General features: G+C 42.0%; 1 protein-coding gene across 2 annotated transcripts in view; it reads left to right on the top strand.

Annotated features, from left to right (window-relative positions):
* Positions 1-12200, top strand: part of SORCS1 (sortilin related VPS10 domain containing receptor 1) — a 262728-nt gene extending 250528 nt beyond the window's left edge. Inside the window, exons 24-28 of one of the 2 annotated variants that reach the window (XM_039553807.1) lie at positions 5271-5370; positions 8651-8756; positions 8931-9091; positions 10544-10662; positions 12005-12200. In XM_039553807.1, coding sequence (XP_039409741.1) covers positions 5271-5370; positions 8651-8756; positions 8931-9091; positions 10544-10662; positions 12005-12061 — 543 coding nt within the window. In that variant the 3' untranslated portion in view covers positions 12062-12200. The remainder of the gene's footprint in view (positions 1-5270; positions 5371-8650; positions 8757-8930; positions 9092-10543; positions 10663-12004) is intronic. The other variant, XM_039553808.1, reaches the window with a different exon arrangement.
* The last annotated feature ends 1887 nt before the right edge of the window (positions 12201-14087 follow it).

Here is a 14087-nt window from a genome sequence, read left to right on the forward strand (position 1 = left end):
TTTCAGCACGTTTGCTTTCAGTACTTTTCTTTTCTCTGAATGTATTTCAGGTGTGTCCATCACTACAATATTTTTAGCAACAAGATTATGACAGCGAAAGCCTTCAAATCTTACAGAAAATTGTGACAATCAGTCCTGGAAATTAAATTCCAGGAAGAGGTTGATATACGGGGTAAATCATCTGATGTTTACTAGGAGAGGTTTTTTTAATATCTGTACCTTTGAATGATGATGAAGTCTTGCACTGGGTACTTAGGGGAGGTTGGGCCAATATTAAGAAGTAAAGGCAGGTGAGGAGAGAATGGAACAATATGAGCCAAAAGACCTTGTACCAGGGGCTTTTTTTTCCTTAGCCAGCTTTTCCTGATAGCTGCTTGTGTGCTGTAGGAGAGGCTGTGTGTGTCTCTTAATACCTTTAACTCCTGCCACATGACTATCAGCCCTCTCTCCCTCTCATCTTTTGCTCAGTGTACAGAGCAGCCCTTGATTCTCAAGACTGTTTTTGGTTGCCTTTGTTCATCAAAAATGGATCCTGGCTTTTATGTGCAGGTTCTCTTTGGGTTCATATCTCCTGGTCCATTCTTGTCCCAGAGTAACCACAGAAATATCCTCTGCCTCATGCTCTCACAGTGTCCCTGGATCCTCAACAGCAGCTTGAATTTAGCATCTTTCATTAAAGATCTGAAGAAATTCCTGCTGGAGTCAATAAGTCAATAAGACTGTGCTCTTTCCAGTGCTAAGGCAAACGAGCTTTAGAGGCCCCATGTGAAGTGTCCAAGTTTATCCAGAGCAAGTGGCACAGTTTAAAGTAATCCACATTGGCCCTGACTCCCGCTGCACTTTCCCAATGCTGGTTCAAGTTGCTTCCCCCCAAATCAATGTGCATAATTCTTTCCTTAGTTGTTTATTGATTTGCTCAATGAATTGAATAGAAGTGTAGCACTCATTAGTTGAGATCTTTACACAGTATCTATAAAATAATCAAGATTCTTAGCTAGTGCATACTGGCACAGTTGAATCGCATTCAATTAATCTAAACTAATTTACACCAGGGGTTTCAAAAGTCAGTAGAGGCATGGGAAAATGCCCTTCTCAGTGATAATTCTGCTTCTTGGTGCACATGGTTCTTTTTAAGTCCTAAATCTGACAAAATGCTAAGAGAAGCCAAATTAATTTTTGTTTTGTTCCATTTTTAAATTGGAATCTCTTTTTTTTCCATTCACAAATTGTCTGTTATTATTATTCATTATGTGTCCTTTGATGAAAAATGATATATGAAGAATAGTTCCTATTACTGAATTATTTTTGCACATCATGCTTAATTCTGCAAATGAAGCAGATAAAGTCAATGAGGCTCAGTTAAAGACCAAAACTAATTCTGAAAGCTAATTATTTTCACAAGAGAGACTCTTGAAGACTATAAATTAGGAGGTTGCTATTCTAAGAAGTTTTGTCTTCAGCTGAGTTAGTTGCATCTCCAGGAGGGAGAAATGAAGAGGGAGAGGCCTGAGGCCAACCTGTTCCCTAGCTGAAGGTCTGGCTGTTCAACTGGAGTCGCATTGGTATTTTTGAAACAGGTCAAAGTACTATGATGTTTCCTTTTCTGCTTTTTAAACCAAAATGCATCCATGGTATTACTTGAGTGCAGAAATAAAGGGAAGAACAAACCCCGAAATGTTTACCATTGAAATCTTTTTATTGAACTGAGATCAGCCATTTTGTGGAAATTTACTTCAAAGACACTTTATTGTAAACAAATTATACAAGTCAGAACCACTCCTAGATTAAAGTCTGATAACTGAGCTAGAAATAGACTTGATAGAGTAAGAAAGGCAGGAGAATATCTCCTTCAATCTCAAAGCAAATGTCCTGACTGACCTTTCAGGTCCCGTTGGGACCATGTGAGGACCACAAACATTGCCAGGTCCAGCTTTAGAGAGCAGTGTCCAATCCCAAAGTGAATTTGGCCCTTGAGGTTTATGTAAGCTGCTCACTGACCTCAAATACTGGCTTTTGTAAGCCATTATGTATGGTTTCTATTTCAGATAATTTTTAGGGGTACAGAAATGCATTTTCACTCTGTATGTCTGTTTTGAAAAGAATCTTGTTTTCCACATAAAGAAAAATGAAAATATTGTACCAAACAAGCAAACATTTTAAAAACATGTCTGAATGCATCTGTTCTTCCCTCAGAAGTGTGTGTCAGGAATCTCCAGAGCTGCCCGAGGAAGGCAGATGTTTGATTCTCATTAGAACTTCTGGCACTTTTGAAGATCTTGGGCTGTTACTCACTTTTTTCACTTGTTCAGATTCCACAAAGACTGAGGCAAAAAAAACCCCCAAAAAACTGTACACAAAAAGCCACTGAGAGAACATGTATTAATTGAGCCAAGGAAATATGCTTTATACTCTGAGCAGAATGAACAGTTCTGCTGCCAGTTTTGACACTTTGTGTGTAGTCTCGGAACAGTTACGGCTGTTTCAAGCCTCTGCTGAGACACTGATGGTCTCAGGCACAAATGATTTTAGTCTGAGATGAATTTGTACAGGATGTTGTACAATCAAGTCCTCATTCATAACCAAGTAAAAATGCAATGCAGTAATAATAAATTTCTGTTGTGACTCCTTCTTTCTCTCGTTCTTCCTTTTCCTTACTACTTACCCTTACTGCCTCTCTCCTTCTTGTTTTTCCTTTCCATGGGCCTTCCAGAGAGGAATACTTGTTGATGTCTCTCTCACACACATCTTGCCTGCTGGGAGGCAGCCACAGCACCCCTCAGCTGCTGTTTTGCCTCTTCACTCAGTGCCACAGGAGCCCTCAGGCAGGCCAGGGGAGAGCTCACTGTCCTTTCAAGTCACTAGTGCCCAACCAAGTCTCTTGTACCTTCTCATGCTGACTTTCTCCAGATTCTCCCATTCTTCTATTTCTTGCCCAAATCCTTGAGGAAGCCATTCTCCAGTACTACACAGCAACATTTGCTAGCTGCAGACTCAGTTATGTATCACACTAACCCTCTGTTTGTATAGAAGGCATCACGTATGTTTTTTACATCTGCTGTTTCCCTGCCATTTTGTGCAGCTATTACAGTGCATTGAAGAGGAATGGTACAATGTGGTTGGCTATTTTCTTTAGTTTACTGTCTTGTATTTGCTTTTTTATTTCTCTTTTTTTTTTTTTCAGAGGCTCAGCTGCCCAGCAGCATCAGAGCAGAAAGGAAAATTCCTACAGGGTTGTGGAAGAGAGCTGTTAAGTTTTGTTCAGGACTGGATACAGCCAGGATATTTTTCCCATTAGTTCCCTGAGCCATTAATGTACCTGGTTTACAGCATATCAGTCTGCATCTGTTGCTCCAGTTTTAGAGATGAGAAACTTTTTATAGTTGTCAATCTTGGTTATTAATATGCTCAAATCCTTTAAGAGGGCTATAATTTGCTTCCCAGGCATTCTTCATGTACTGCACATCTTTGTGTCACCATCCCTGCTGCTCTGAGCTCAACAGATGGCTGTTTGAATGCAGGTGGTATTTTTTCTTGCTATTGGAAGAAATATATTTACTGCTCATTCTGGCACCCATGAAATAAATTGTACCTTTAAAGAGATATTTTTAAAAATATAAATAAAATGCCTGTAAGAGTTATTGCCAAATTGATATTGGACCAAAGGCACCTATTCAAGTGATCAGCAGCCAGAAATTAAGTGTATGAGCCAAGAGTATTGAAAGAGCCATTAAGAATGTTAAAAAAAAAAAAAAAGGAGGCAGATAAATCTCATACTGTGACGAATGATAGCCAAGGAACATCTAATCATATCTGGGTAGAATTTACTGAAATAGCTCAACCAGACAAAAGTGAAGAACATGAAAAAGATGGTGTAAAATTATTGGAATGTTCTTTTTTTCTGACAATTTTACATTAATCTTTGAGAACGAATAAGGATTTATTTAAAACAAATTAAATTAAGTGGTGGGCACTAGAATACAATTCCTCTTGATCCTGGTATGGCTATAAAAACACATTTTCAGCAGCTGCATATTAAGGGTTATAGGGGATGTTGTGTTTACACTTTTCCAACCACCTCTCCCTAATAAGCCAGCCTGGAGAACTGTGACTGTTCAATTGGAAAATTGATCTCCGCTGTAAGAAAATGTTCAATACATGAAACATCAGGCAAATGAACATACAAAAGACACACAACAAACTATCAACGCCATGTCCATAGGCTTCCATTCCTTGATTAATCTAGCTGGATTTTTTGTTTTTAATGGCAACATGCCTGGAACTTCTTGCATGTAATGAAGTGTGATGTGGAAAAAATGGATCTGTGCATATTGCAACGAACTGACTTAAAAAAAAAGGCATGTTTGCCAACAGATTGGACCACAGTTTGGCTTCTTTACTGTACAAATACAGTTTTAATGGGGTCTTATTTCAGCAAATGCTCATCTTTTCTGTTGTGTCCTGAAAGGAGGAGTAATCTGCTTCATTTCTGTTAGAGGTCTACTGATGTCATCAGAGTTATGGCAAGATAATCTGGTGATCTGAAAGCTCTGTGGAATGTCTCCCCCATGGAAGAGAGTGGGTTATGCATGTAACCCATGAGAAGAGATGGAACATGCATTTTGTTTAAGCCACATTCTGTAGTCAGTAAACACTTCCAGATTTGAGCTGGTTCTGGTACATATTTAAGGATTAGGGAGCAGCTGTCTTGAAACTCAGAGCTGGATGAAATGAAATTTGCTTTTAGAACTTGAAAATTAACTGCAAGCTGTGTCAAGGATCTAAACCATTCATTTTTATTCAGGTATATCACATGTTATGAACATCCTCTAAGCTCATGGAACTGGCCACTCAATGAGCAAGAAGTTGTTTATTACGTGCAAATGTACATTAACAAATGAAATGTTTCTTTTCCCTTGAACAGTGAATGAGTTCACTGATGTGCTGCTGCTGGCTGGTCCTGTGGACACTTTCACATGTGGGTGGAACATTCTTTTGGGGCTCAATTCCCTTTTGATGCTGGGCTGCTCCCACAGAGGTGTGACAGGGCACCGTTTTGCTCAGTCAGTGCTAACCATGCACAAATAATTCTGTCCAAATTCCTTCATTGTAAGGTGATAGGAATCTGTGCTCGGAAAGGCTGCAAAAATCTTTGCTTTGCCTGCAGCTCCATTTCCTACCCACCTATTGGCAATCTAAACCAATGATCAAGAAACAAATGTGTTTCTTATTTCCTCTTTTTTTTGTTTGTTTGGGGTTTTTTTCCTTCCCAGATTTCAGAAACGCTGATCCAGAAACTGAACCAAAACCTGGTCCATTTTGAGTTGAAGCCAGGAGTTCGAATCCTTGTCCATGCTGCCCACTTAACAGCAGGTGAGTATCCTCTTTCTGTGTATGCCTTCTGTGTTGCTCTGTAGCACAGCAAGCAATATATTGATGGTAGTAGTGTGCTAACAGCTGTATTTTAAACATTTCTTATTTCTATATCACAGTAACAACCCAGTGTATGATCAGACCTTACAATATCTGCTCTACCTCCCCTTTCTATATCATGCCAAAAAGATATAGTGGCTTTTGCATCTACAGCTAATCCTTTTGTTTTCTTAGGTGCAAAAATTGACTGTTTTTTTTGAAATGTGGTATAAATAGCAGTGGAAGTGTGTATTTCTTGGTTAGCTCTGAAATATTCAACAGCTAAGCAGCACCAATGGCATTTTCAGCCTGGGTCACACCGTGCAAAAGTTACCTGCTAGCCTTGGATATGTTCAGATATTCTAGAGTCAACAAATATTCGAAGCAACTAAGCACTGCTCAAAAGTTGTTCAGCAGTCTGAAAGACTAGAATCAATATACACATGCACAAAAATAAGATCAGGCAGTTTGGACTTTAACTAATCCTATCTCAAAATAAGTAATCTCCAGAGTACTGATATTTAATTACTTATGTCTCTGTCTATTCTGCATGCTAAAACCTCATTTCACAGCACAGGTCCTATTTAACTATTACAAGAGATGGGGCAAACCAATCCACACTCTTAGGAGTTCATTGTCCCCAGGCACTGCTGATAATTCTGATCATTTGGTATCAGCTTCTTTTGATAACCTGCAATCTTAAACCCTCAGTTCATTTGTACCAGCAAACTGCTCTCCTAAAAGCTTTTTGTGGGATGAATGGATGGCCCAACCTGGTGTCAGTCCATGTGCTGCCTTGTAAGCAGTAAGGCAAAAGAGACTATCAAGAAAGGGTGTAATGTAACTGCACTTAAATCCCCCCAAAAGAAAGGCCTGAGGTTTCCAATATTTCATTTTTCTAAGCAGAACTTTCTAATATCTGTCCGGGGAATATTGCTGTATGTTTCTGCCTTCCATTAGCTGTGGAACAGATGACCAGATGCTTATTTTTAGACAAGTTAGAACCAAAAGTATATAATGTGAGCTTCAAAAATGGAGTTATGTGCAATTGCTCATAATTTTTACCAAAAATGCACGTTTTTATTTGTATTTACACACAGACACCAAGAAGGAGTGCATTTTGTCCATGAGATATGCAAACACTCCTTTGTTCTGCAAGGTAGGCTTTGTTGTACTCTCTCAAAGCCACTGGTGAGTGATTGCTGTAACTGGACTCACAGTGTCCTATAGGAACACTGTAGGATTTTGTCTCTTGCAGAAACAGGATTCAGTATGAATGCAAAATGAGCTTGGATGGCCAAACTATGTATTTCCAAACCCAGAGAGCAGCCACTGTGAGGTCTTTGAGGGATTATGACTCCTTAACAAGCTGCAGAGGTGATGACTGTTCTCTGACTAAAAGGCCCAATTTCATGATATCGAAACTTGTGAATCGTTTAAAATTTGACAAAAAGCGATGAGAGACTTATTTCTCTGCTGAAAGCTACTGTTTTGGTTGTTAAGAAATAAGAAGAACTGTCCTTTGGAAATCCAAGCTTTTATAAAAAATTAAGTAAAATGAAGCAGGGAAGCGTGGAACGCAGGACAGCACCAGAAGCAACCCTTAGAAAACACAGTCCCAGGGGATGCACATGCCCAAAGGTGCTGCTCTGGGCTATGTTATCCCTTCTTTTCCAGCCTTTTCACTGTGATTTTGTGTTGGATTCTGGCAGTTACGGGCTGTAGTTGGCTGAACCACAAAGCTCAGCGCATGTGTTTTTGGAAGTGTACACACATATATATATACACCTACATTCATGTTGCTGTGCCTCAGTGCACATGTATGTTCCACCCCTGTGTGTGCCTGGCCATGCACAGCAGCATTTTCTGCAGCAGAGGAGCTGCAGGGAGCAAAAGTGCAAGTGTCTGAAGTAGGCTGGAGAGGATATTCAAGCAGAACCTGTAGAAATGAGCCTCTGTGTGTGTGTGTTGTGTGTGAGCGTGTGCATTCCCTGGAGCACAGAAGAATGACAGGCGTTGGCCTCAGCTCATTTCAGACTTCTGTCTTTTTTGTTCAGACCATACTGGAGGAAGGATTAATTTATAGCAATTATAGACAACAGATTGCAATTCATTCATCATGTTCATTCCTTCTTCTCATGAGATAAAAAACAAACCAATGTCCAGACAACAACTTCAGCTCCAAGGCAGAGGAAAATATGCCAATATTTCTCACAAAGCAGTTAAATAGCTGTTTATTACTAGGCTCTCAGTGCAGCATTAGAGCAAGAACACTGAGTGATGCTGAATCTGAATTGGCTGGAGAGCCACTTTGTCATCCCACAGAACTGCAGAGACCCACAAAACACAGACGGAGAGGGGACAGAGTGGAGATGTGTGAGGAATTCATAGTAATGGATTATTTCATTCTGGTGCCTGCTTGATGTGGGAAGGGGAAGGTTTCTCTCTTCTCTTCGTAAATTTTGGCTTTATCAGTCTGGCTGTGAAGCTGAAAACACATGCATGTGATGTGTGTGCCTTTGTGTGTGTGCCTGTTTCCTTGTGTCTTCTGGCTCTGGTTTAGGAGGGGTCTGTTCAGTGCATGTGAAGAGATGCAATAGGGGGAGGATGTGTTTGGCAGCAGTTCAAGTTAACTTTGACTGCCTTGCAGAGGAGGGCACTACCTGGGCCACATTCTGTGTGTGAGGATGTGTTTGGTCCCTGTAATTGAGCTCTGTGTCTGTCTGCAGTACAGTGAATCGGTGTCTGCATGAACAACTGACTCCTCTGCACCTACATGTGAAACTGCTTGGATGCTCACTGCCTTCCTGTGTGTGAGAGGGATGGAAACTCTGTTTAATACAATTCACTTTGTATTTCTGGGAAATCCATGCTTCTGTATGGGTTGGGTGGCCTTATTTTGGGAGGAGTTACAGCAAAATGGTGAGCAAAACTCTGAGGAGAAATAGAGAGAGGCTCTTTGTCTAATTAAGATTGGTTTTGGTGTGTTTTGTTTTGCTTTCTTGAATCTGAAAGAAAGGTCTTTAAGGAGAAAGCTGTGGAATGTCCCATTAAGGGGTATGTTGAGGACCACAAGGGATCTGAACCTGGGTTTCTTCCCAGGTGGATTAGAAAGGGGAAAAGCCCTGGAGATGTGTAGACATGCTACAAGTGCAGTAAGAGGGGAGAATGAACTGCATTTCTGGAGGGAGCAGCTTTCACTTCAGGCTGGGGCTGGCTTTTATCTTCTCCTCTCTTGCAGCTCCCCTGGTGGACCTCACTCCCAGTCACAGTGGTTCAGCCATGCTGATGCTCCTCTCTGTCGTTTTTGTGGGACTAGCTGTGTTTGTCATCTACAAGTTCAAAAGGTATGACCTTCCCTGAGCCATTTCCTTCTCTCCATTGCTGCCTTTCACTGAGGTGTTTGGGGTTTGTTTCACCGGGGTTTTTTTTTCTGAGGGAGTTGTTTTTTCATTTGTAAAAGCTGATATTACATCATCTGCCAGAGTACCACACAATGATGGTTTCTGTTAATGTTTTAGGAAGATTCCTGGCCTTAATATATATGCACAGATGCAGAATGAAAAAGATCAAGAGATGGTCAGTCCAGTCAGTCAGAGGGAAAGCATACCTAATGTCCCTCAAAGTGAGCTGATGAGCCCTGAGCAACTAGTAGATGAGAAGTTGGAAGTCCACCCCATAGGTAAATAACTTGCAGCATCCTGCAGCTGGTCAGACTCTGACTTATAATTGGCTAACCTTTTTCTCAGCCTCCCCTCTTCCCATATTCCTGCACAATCCTCCTCCCATCCTCTTCTGCTGCAACATTAGTTTTGCTACAGGAAACCTTCTAACTCTTCCCTCTCCCTCACTGCTGTGTGATGAAAGGGAGGGGAACAACTTTAGGCTTTTTCTCTCTCCTAGTTGCTCTACGTAGATCCCTTCCCCTTCTCAAAAAAATCCTGCTGGCAATGTAATTTATTTTGCTGGGGCTGATATAATTGTGGGGCTAAGCCCCATATCCAGAAGAACTTCAGCCACCCTCACCTGGAACATGGAGGTGAGCAGGTGATTCGGTAAGTAAAGACTAAAAGCTAAATATCTGTTGATGTTTTGACTGCTGGGATCTTTGTGCTGTGCCAGACCTTGTTGCCAGCAGCAATGCTAGTCTGGCTGATTCCCAAATAAACCAAGCAAAACCTGGGATCTCAGTACTGGACAGCTGGTTTTATCCTCAGGCCGACTTCTCCCACAGGTCTCTGTGTTTGAGCATTTCCAAAAGCAGGCTTTTCTAGGACCTAAAGTGAATAGATTTGGACAGTACATTCTGGTATCAGCCACACATTTGCTCATGCTTACGTTTTCTGTTACCCTGGCTACAGTAGAAGTGTTGGGACAGAGCAGGGAGGTTTCAGTCTGGAGACATGTTCTAAAGCCAGGATTGCTTATGCATTGCTCAGCTTCACCCATGAGGTGACAATTCTGCAGGTCCAAACTGGAGGTACCCCTGCAAATAGGGACATGCACCTATTTTAGAGGAATTTAGAGAAAAGGCTGCCCAGGGATATTGTGGAATGTCCTTCTCTGGAGATAGTCAAAACTCTCCTGGACACGATCCTGTGCAACCTGCTCTGGGTGAAATTGTTTTAGCAGGGGGATTGGACTAGATGTTCTCCAGAGGTCCCTTCCAGCCCCAACTGTTCTGTGATTCTGTGACTTAGGCAGGAGTGAAGCACAGTTGCAACTGAGCTTCCTTACTTGCACAGTTTCATCAGCTTAAACAAACCTTAGATCTCACCTGAGGGTGTCCCCAAAATCTATTGGAGTGTCTGTTAACGCAGGCTTGGAGTCACAGCTACTGTAGAGAGGGAACAAGGAAAAGGGCAATTAACGGGGGGAGTGTGATGTGCTAAGATTGTGGCCTGTGAAACAACCTGGGAGGAAAAAGAAGAAAGACTCTTGATGAAACTGATGTCTAAGCTGGAAGCTCCACTGCAGTCAGTGCTTATCTCTCCTAAACTGTTCACTAAGGAGATTTTTTTAGCTATTAAAAGCTTTTAAGCAGCTATTCATCAGCAGACCTGGACAGCCCTGCTTAGCAGAACACAGGACGGAGAGAGGGGACCAACCTTCCCATGTGGTATTCCCCATACAGAGCAACCTCAGGCCACAGTCAAGAACCCAAGGAAAGGAAATGCAACCAAGGTAGTCTGGACAGAGGACTTCCAAAAAGCTTGTGGATCACCAAGAGATTTCAAGCCAAGACCCAGAGCGGTGGGTCCTAAACTTTAACAATTATTTTTTACGTTTGGTGTTTCTGTTTTGGTTTGTTTTTTTTTTCCCCTAGAAACCTCCAAGGCAAAACTGCAGTAAGATGCTAAGAGAGAAACACCCAATTTCAAGTCAGGAACTCACTTTCTATACTTGGGTGGGCTTGGGCTTTGAGCTTCCCGTTTCTAAAAGAATGCAGTGGTGGTGGTTCATGCTGTTCCAAGAGCAGGGAAAAACGTGTTTTCACAGGTCACTCAGACTGCAGTGGCAAGGGTCAGTCACTGCTAGCTCTATGCAAGGTACCTTCAAAACTGCTCTTGCTGGTGGTGGAAACTTAAACCCTAGGAGGCTCCAGGATAAGAGAAGTGAAAAGAAAATTTTGGTGGCAGGTTTTCATTTGGTGCATCTATAGCAGTTCTGGCTTTCTGTAACAGCCAGAATTCTCTACCTTTTTCAGATGTGCTACTGGACACTGCGTTGAACCAGAAATTGGCCTTTTACAACTCCTTGGTTCACACCTGTCACTGCACTAATGAGCACTAAAGTTAAATGTGTGAGATACACAGACTCAATTATGTATTAAAAGGAATCAGTCCTACAAACTTCTTCCTAAGAGTGTTTTTCTGTCCTGTCAGTGAGATGAATGAGAAAACTGAATCAGAGCTCATTGACAAAATGAAAAGGTCTGGACCTAGGTGTGAACAGAATAGAAAGTGCAAAGGCACTCTCCTATACAACCACCTCATCTGTTTCTGGAAATCAGCAATTTCTTTTTTAATGAGTTTTCTTTCTTTTGGGAAAACAAAGCAAGACTGTAATTGGGTGTTCCTCTTTTGTATGCATGTTCAGAAACCCTTTTTTTTTTTTTTCATCATCTTTGACTAACATTCAGGGATCCTGCCTTGGAGGAATCTGAATTCATGTCCCTGCATCATTTAATTTTCTCTCCAAACTCTAGCAGCAAAAGTTCACATTCCTGTTTTCTGGATGTGAGTGATTTAGGCACTTCTTCTGCAAATGCAAAGGTTAAAGTCATTTATGAAATTTCCAACACCTTATCACTGCAAATGAGTTACACATTTCCTCTGAGGACCTCAACCCCTCCTTCCCTCTGCCCCTCTGCTCCTGCCTTTCCCTCTACTGTTCAGCATGGGTGAATCATCTTCATTAGCAAAAGAACAGGACATCACCTTCAGTGTTTGAATGACAAGAAAATATTTCTGGAAAGAATGTGTCAGTCTGGAATAGCTGAATCCCAAAGGCCATCAATTTGATACCTGCAAGTGTCTTCCCTGACTAAATAATGCATGTTATTTACTGACTTTTATTTTGTTCTTTGCCACAGGAAGTATTTCCACAGCTGCTGAGCCCCAGAGCACAAAAGAAATCCCTACCTATGTAAATGGTTGAATTGAGGACACCAACATCTGTATCTAAAAAAGGAGAGCTCACTGCATTTGGACTTTTTAATTCTTCAGATGACAAAGGGTTTTTAGCTTTAAGCCTGTGCATGTGGACATTATACTGAGACCATAGTGGAACTGCATTGTACAGGTGTTCAATTTTAGTGGGGGGTGGGGGGAGAGGAACTGGTACCACTATTCACTCCTGCGGCCCTTCCCCTCACCCTTTCACTCTCTTTTTTCTGATCTGTCTCTAATTTGTAGAAATTCATAATGATATAGGCCAAGAATATGCATGGGGGGGTCTCTTCTTTAGGGAGAGGGGTGGGCTGGGATGTGGGGGGAGAAGGGCTGGGGCGGTGGGAGGTGGGAGGGAGTGTTTAGGGTTCTTGGCTTTAGGTTTAACTGCTCTTTTAGCACTTTGGGCTGCGGGAGGGGTAGCCGCCCCAGCAGATTTCCATAGGACACAAAAAAAGAATCACACTGGAGTTTAAAGGCACTGAAAATATTCTTGGTCAGTGTGGTTTATGTCTCTGTTTGGACTCTGCCCTTCATTCCTCTAGCTGCAGCTGCTGCCTGTGCCCCACACTGCAAGGAGGCTGAGTGTGAGGTTGGGTCATGCCAACTGCTTGGCCAAGCTCCTTCTTAGACACCTTCCTTAGCCTGCCCACACCAAGGCATCCCACTGGTAGAGCCATGGGAAGATAACGGTGCCTCCTAACCCTGAACAGACCAGAACAAGCATTCATTGCAGGCAGGAGGTTATTGTCAGCAAGAACTCACGCTGTACTTTGTATCAGCCTTACACCTTCAGTTCTGGCTGAGAGAAAGCGACACCCTCAGCTCCATGTAGTGCTGATGGCTGAATTTGTCTGGGGAAGTCCCAGGAGATCTCTGCCTTTTCAGAGTCACCCAAAGGCCTGGCAGTTTTGTGAAAGACACCCTGTCCATAGGATAGGGAGCAGGGAAAGGTCTGTGCACAGTTTTCCTGTGGCTTTCTTGGCACCCCCATTGGTTGCAGATCTTCAAGCTCCTGCCACTGTGGGCAGAGAAGGGAGATTTTGGCCTGGGACTGTTGCCGTGCATTTTGAGCCTCAGCACTGCAGGACCACTCTCACACAAGATTTGATTTCTTACCAATAACTTAAGCTTGTATCTTACGCTGCAAGTGGAAATGAGGCTGTAGGACATGTTCACATAGACTGTGCAAGGGAACAGCAGAAAGCAGGATTAGCACACCTCGAACAAGTCCTCCAAAGACACTGGATATCTGTCTGAAGCCTAACCCATGGTCATTACAACTGTTGATTTCCAACCCAACTCAGGTAATTAAACCTAGCACCAGGACTTTGGTTTGGAGTGTAAAGAGAGAAATGCTGTAACCAATGTACACTTGCCTAACTATGTTAGGAGGAGGCAAGTAGAGGCCAGCTGATAATCAGTGAGGCACATGTAGGAGGCAGCCTGATTGCTGACATGGGTGGGTTTTGTGCAGTTGCACATGGCAACTTGAGTCAAAACCAGGAGAAAGCAGCATGGTCAGTGTGGCCCAGAGTCCCAGGGCAGGGATTTGGTGGTGGTGGGTTTGAATTTCTCCATCACAAAGTGGGCACAAACCTAAATCAACACACTTGCTGGCAAAACAAAAATGATGCCAAGGACATTAGGCCCGTAGTAGTTAAAAGGATTATCACAGTACAGAGTCCTCTGCCTCTTTCTGCAGTTTCTCTGAAGACAGGTAGAAACACAGCAGTTTGTATGGCTTTGCTATTGTGTTTGCAACTACAGCTTTAAGAAAGATGGGAAAGTTTTGGCTGCAACTGTATAATAGTCCCCACTGAAGTCCAACATTAGCCAACTTATTTTTATAGTAAGCCAATCAAAAAGTTTTCTTATAGTGTTGGAACTATTTCTAATTTTAAAATTATTTTTTGATGTACTTTTTCATCTTCTTTTTCCCTTTCGTTAAATACTATGTAGCGTAATGTATAATTGCTATGGTTTATTGCTTTTACAGTCATATTT

This window comes from Corvus cornix, chromosome 6 (assembly GCF_000738735.6).
Source record: "Corvus cornix cornix isolate S_Up_H32 chromosome 6, ASM73873v5, whole genome shotgun sequence".
In the NCBI taxonomy this organism is placed as follows: domain Eukaryota; kingdom Metazoa; phylum Chordata; class Aves; order Passeriformes; family Corvidae; genus Corvus; species Corvus cornix.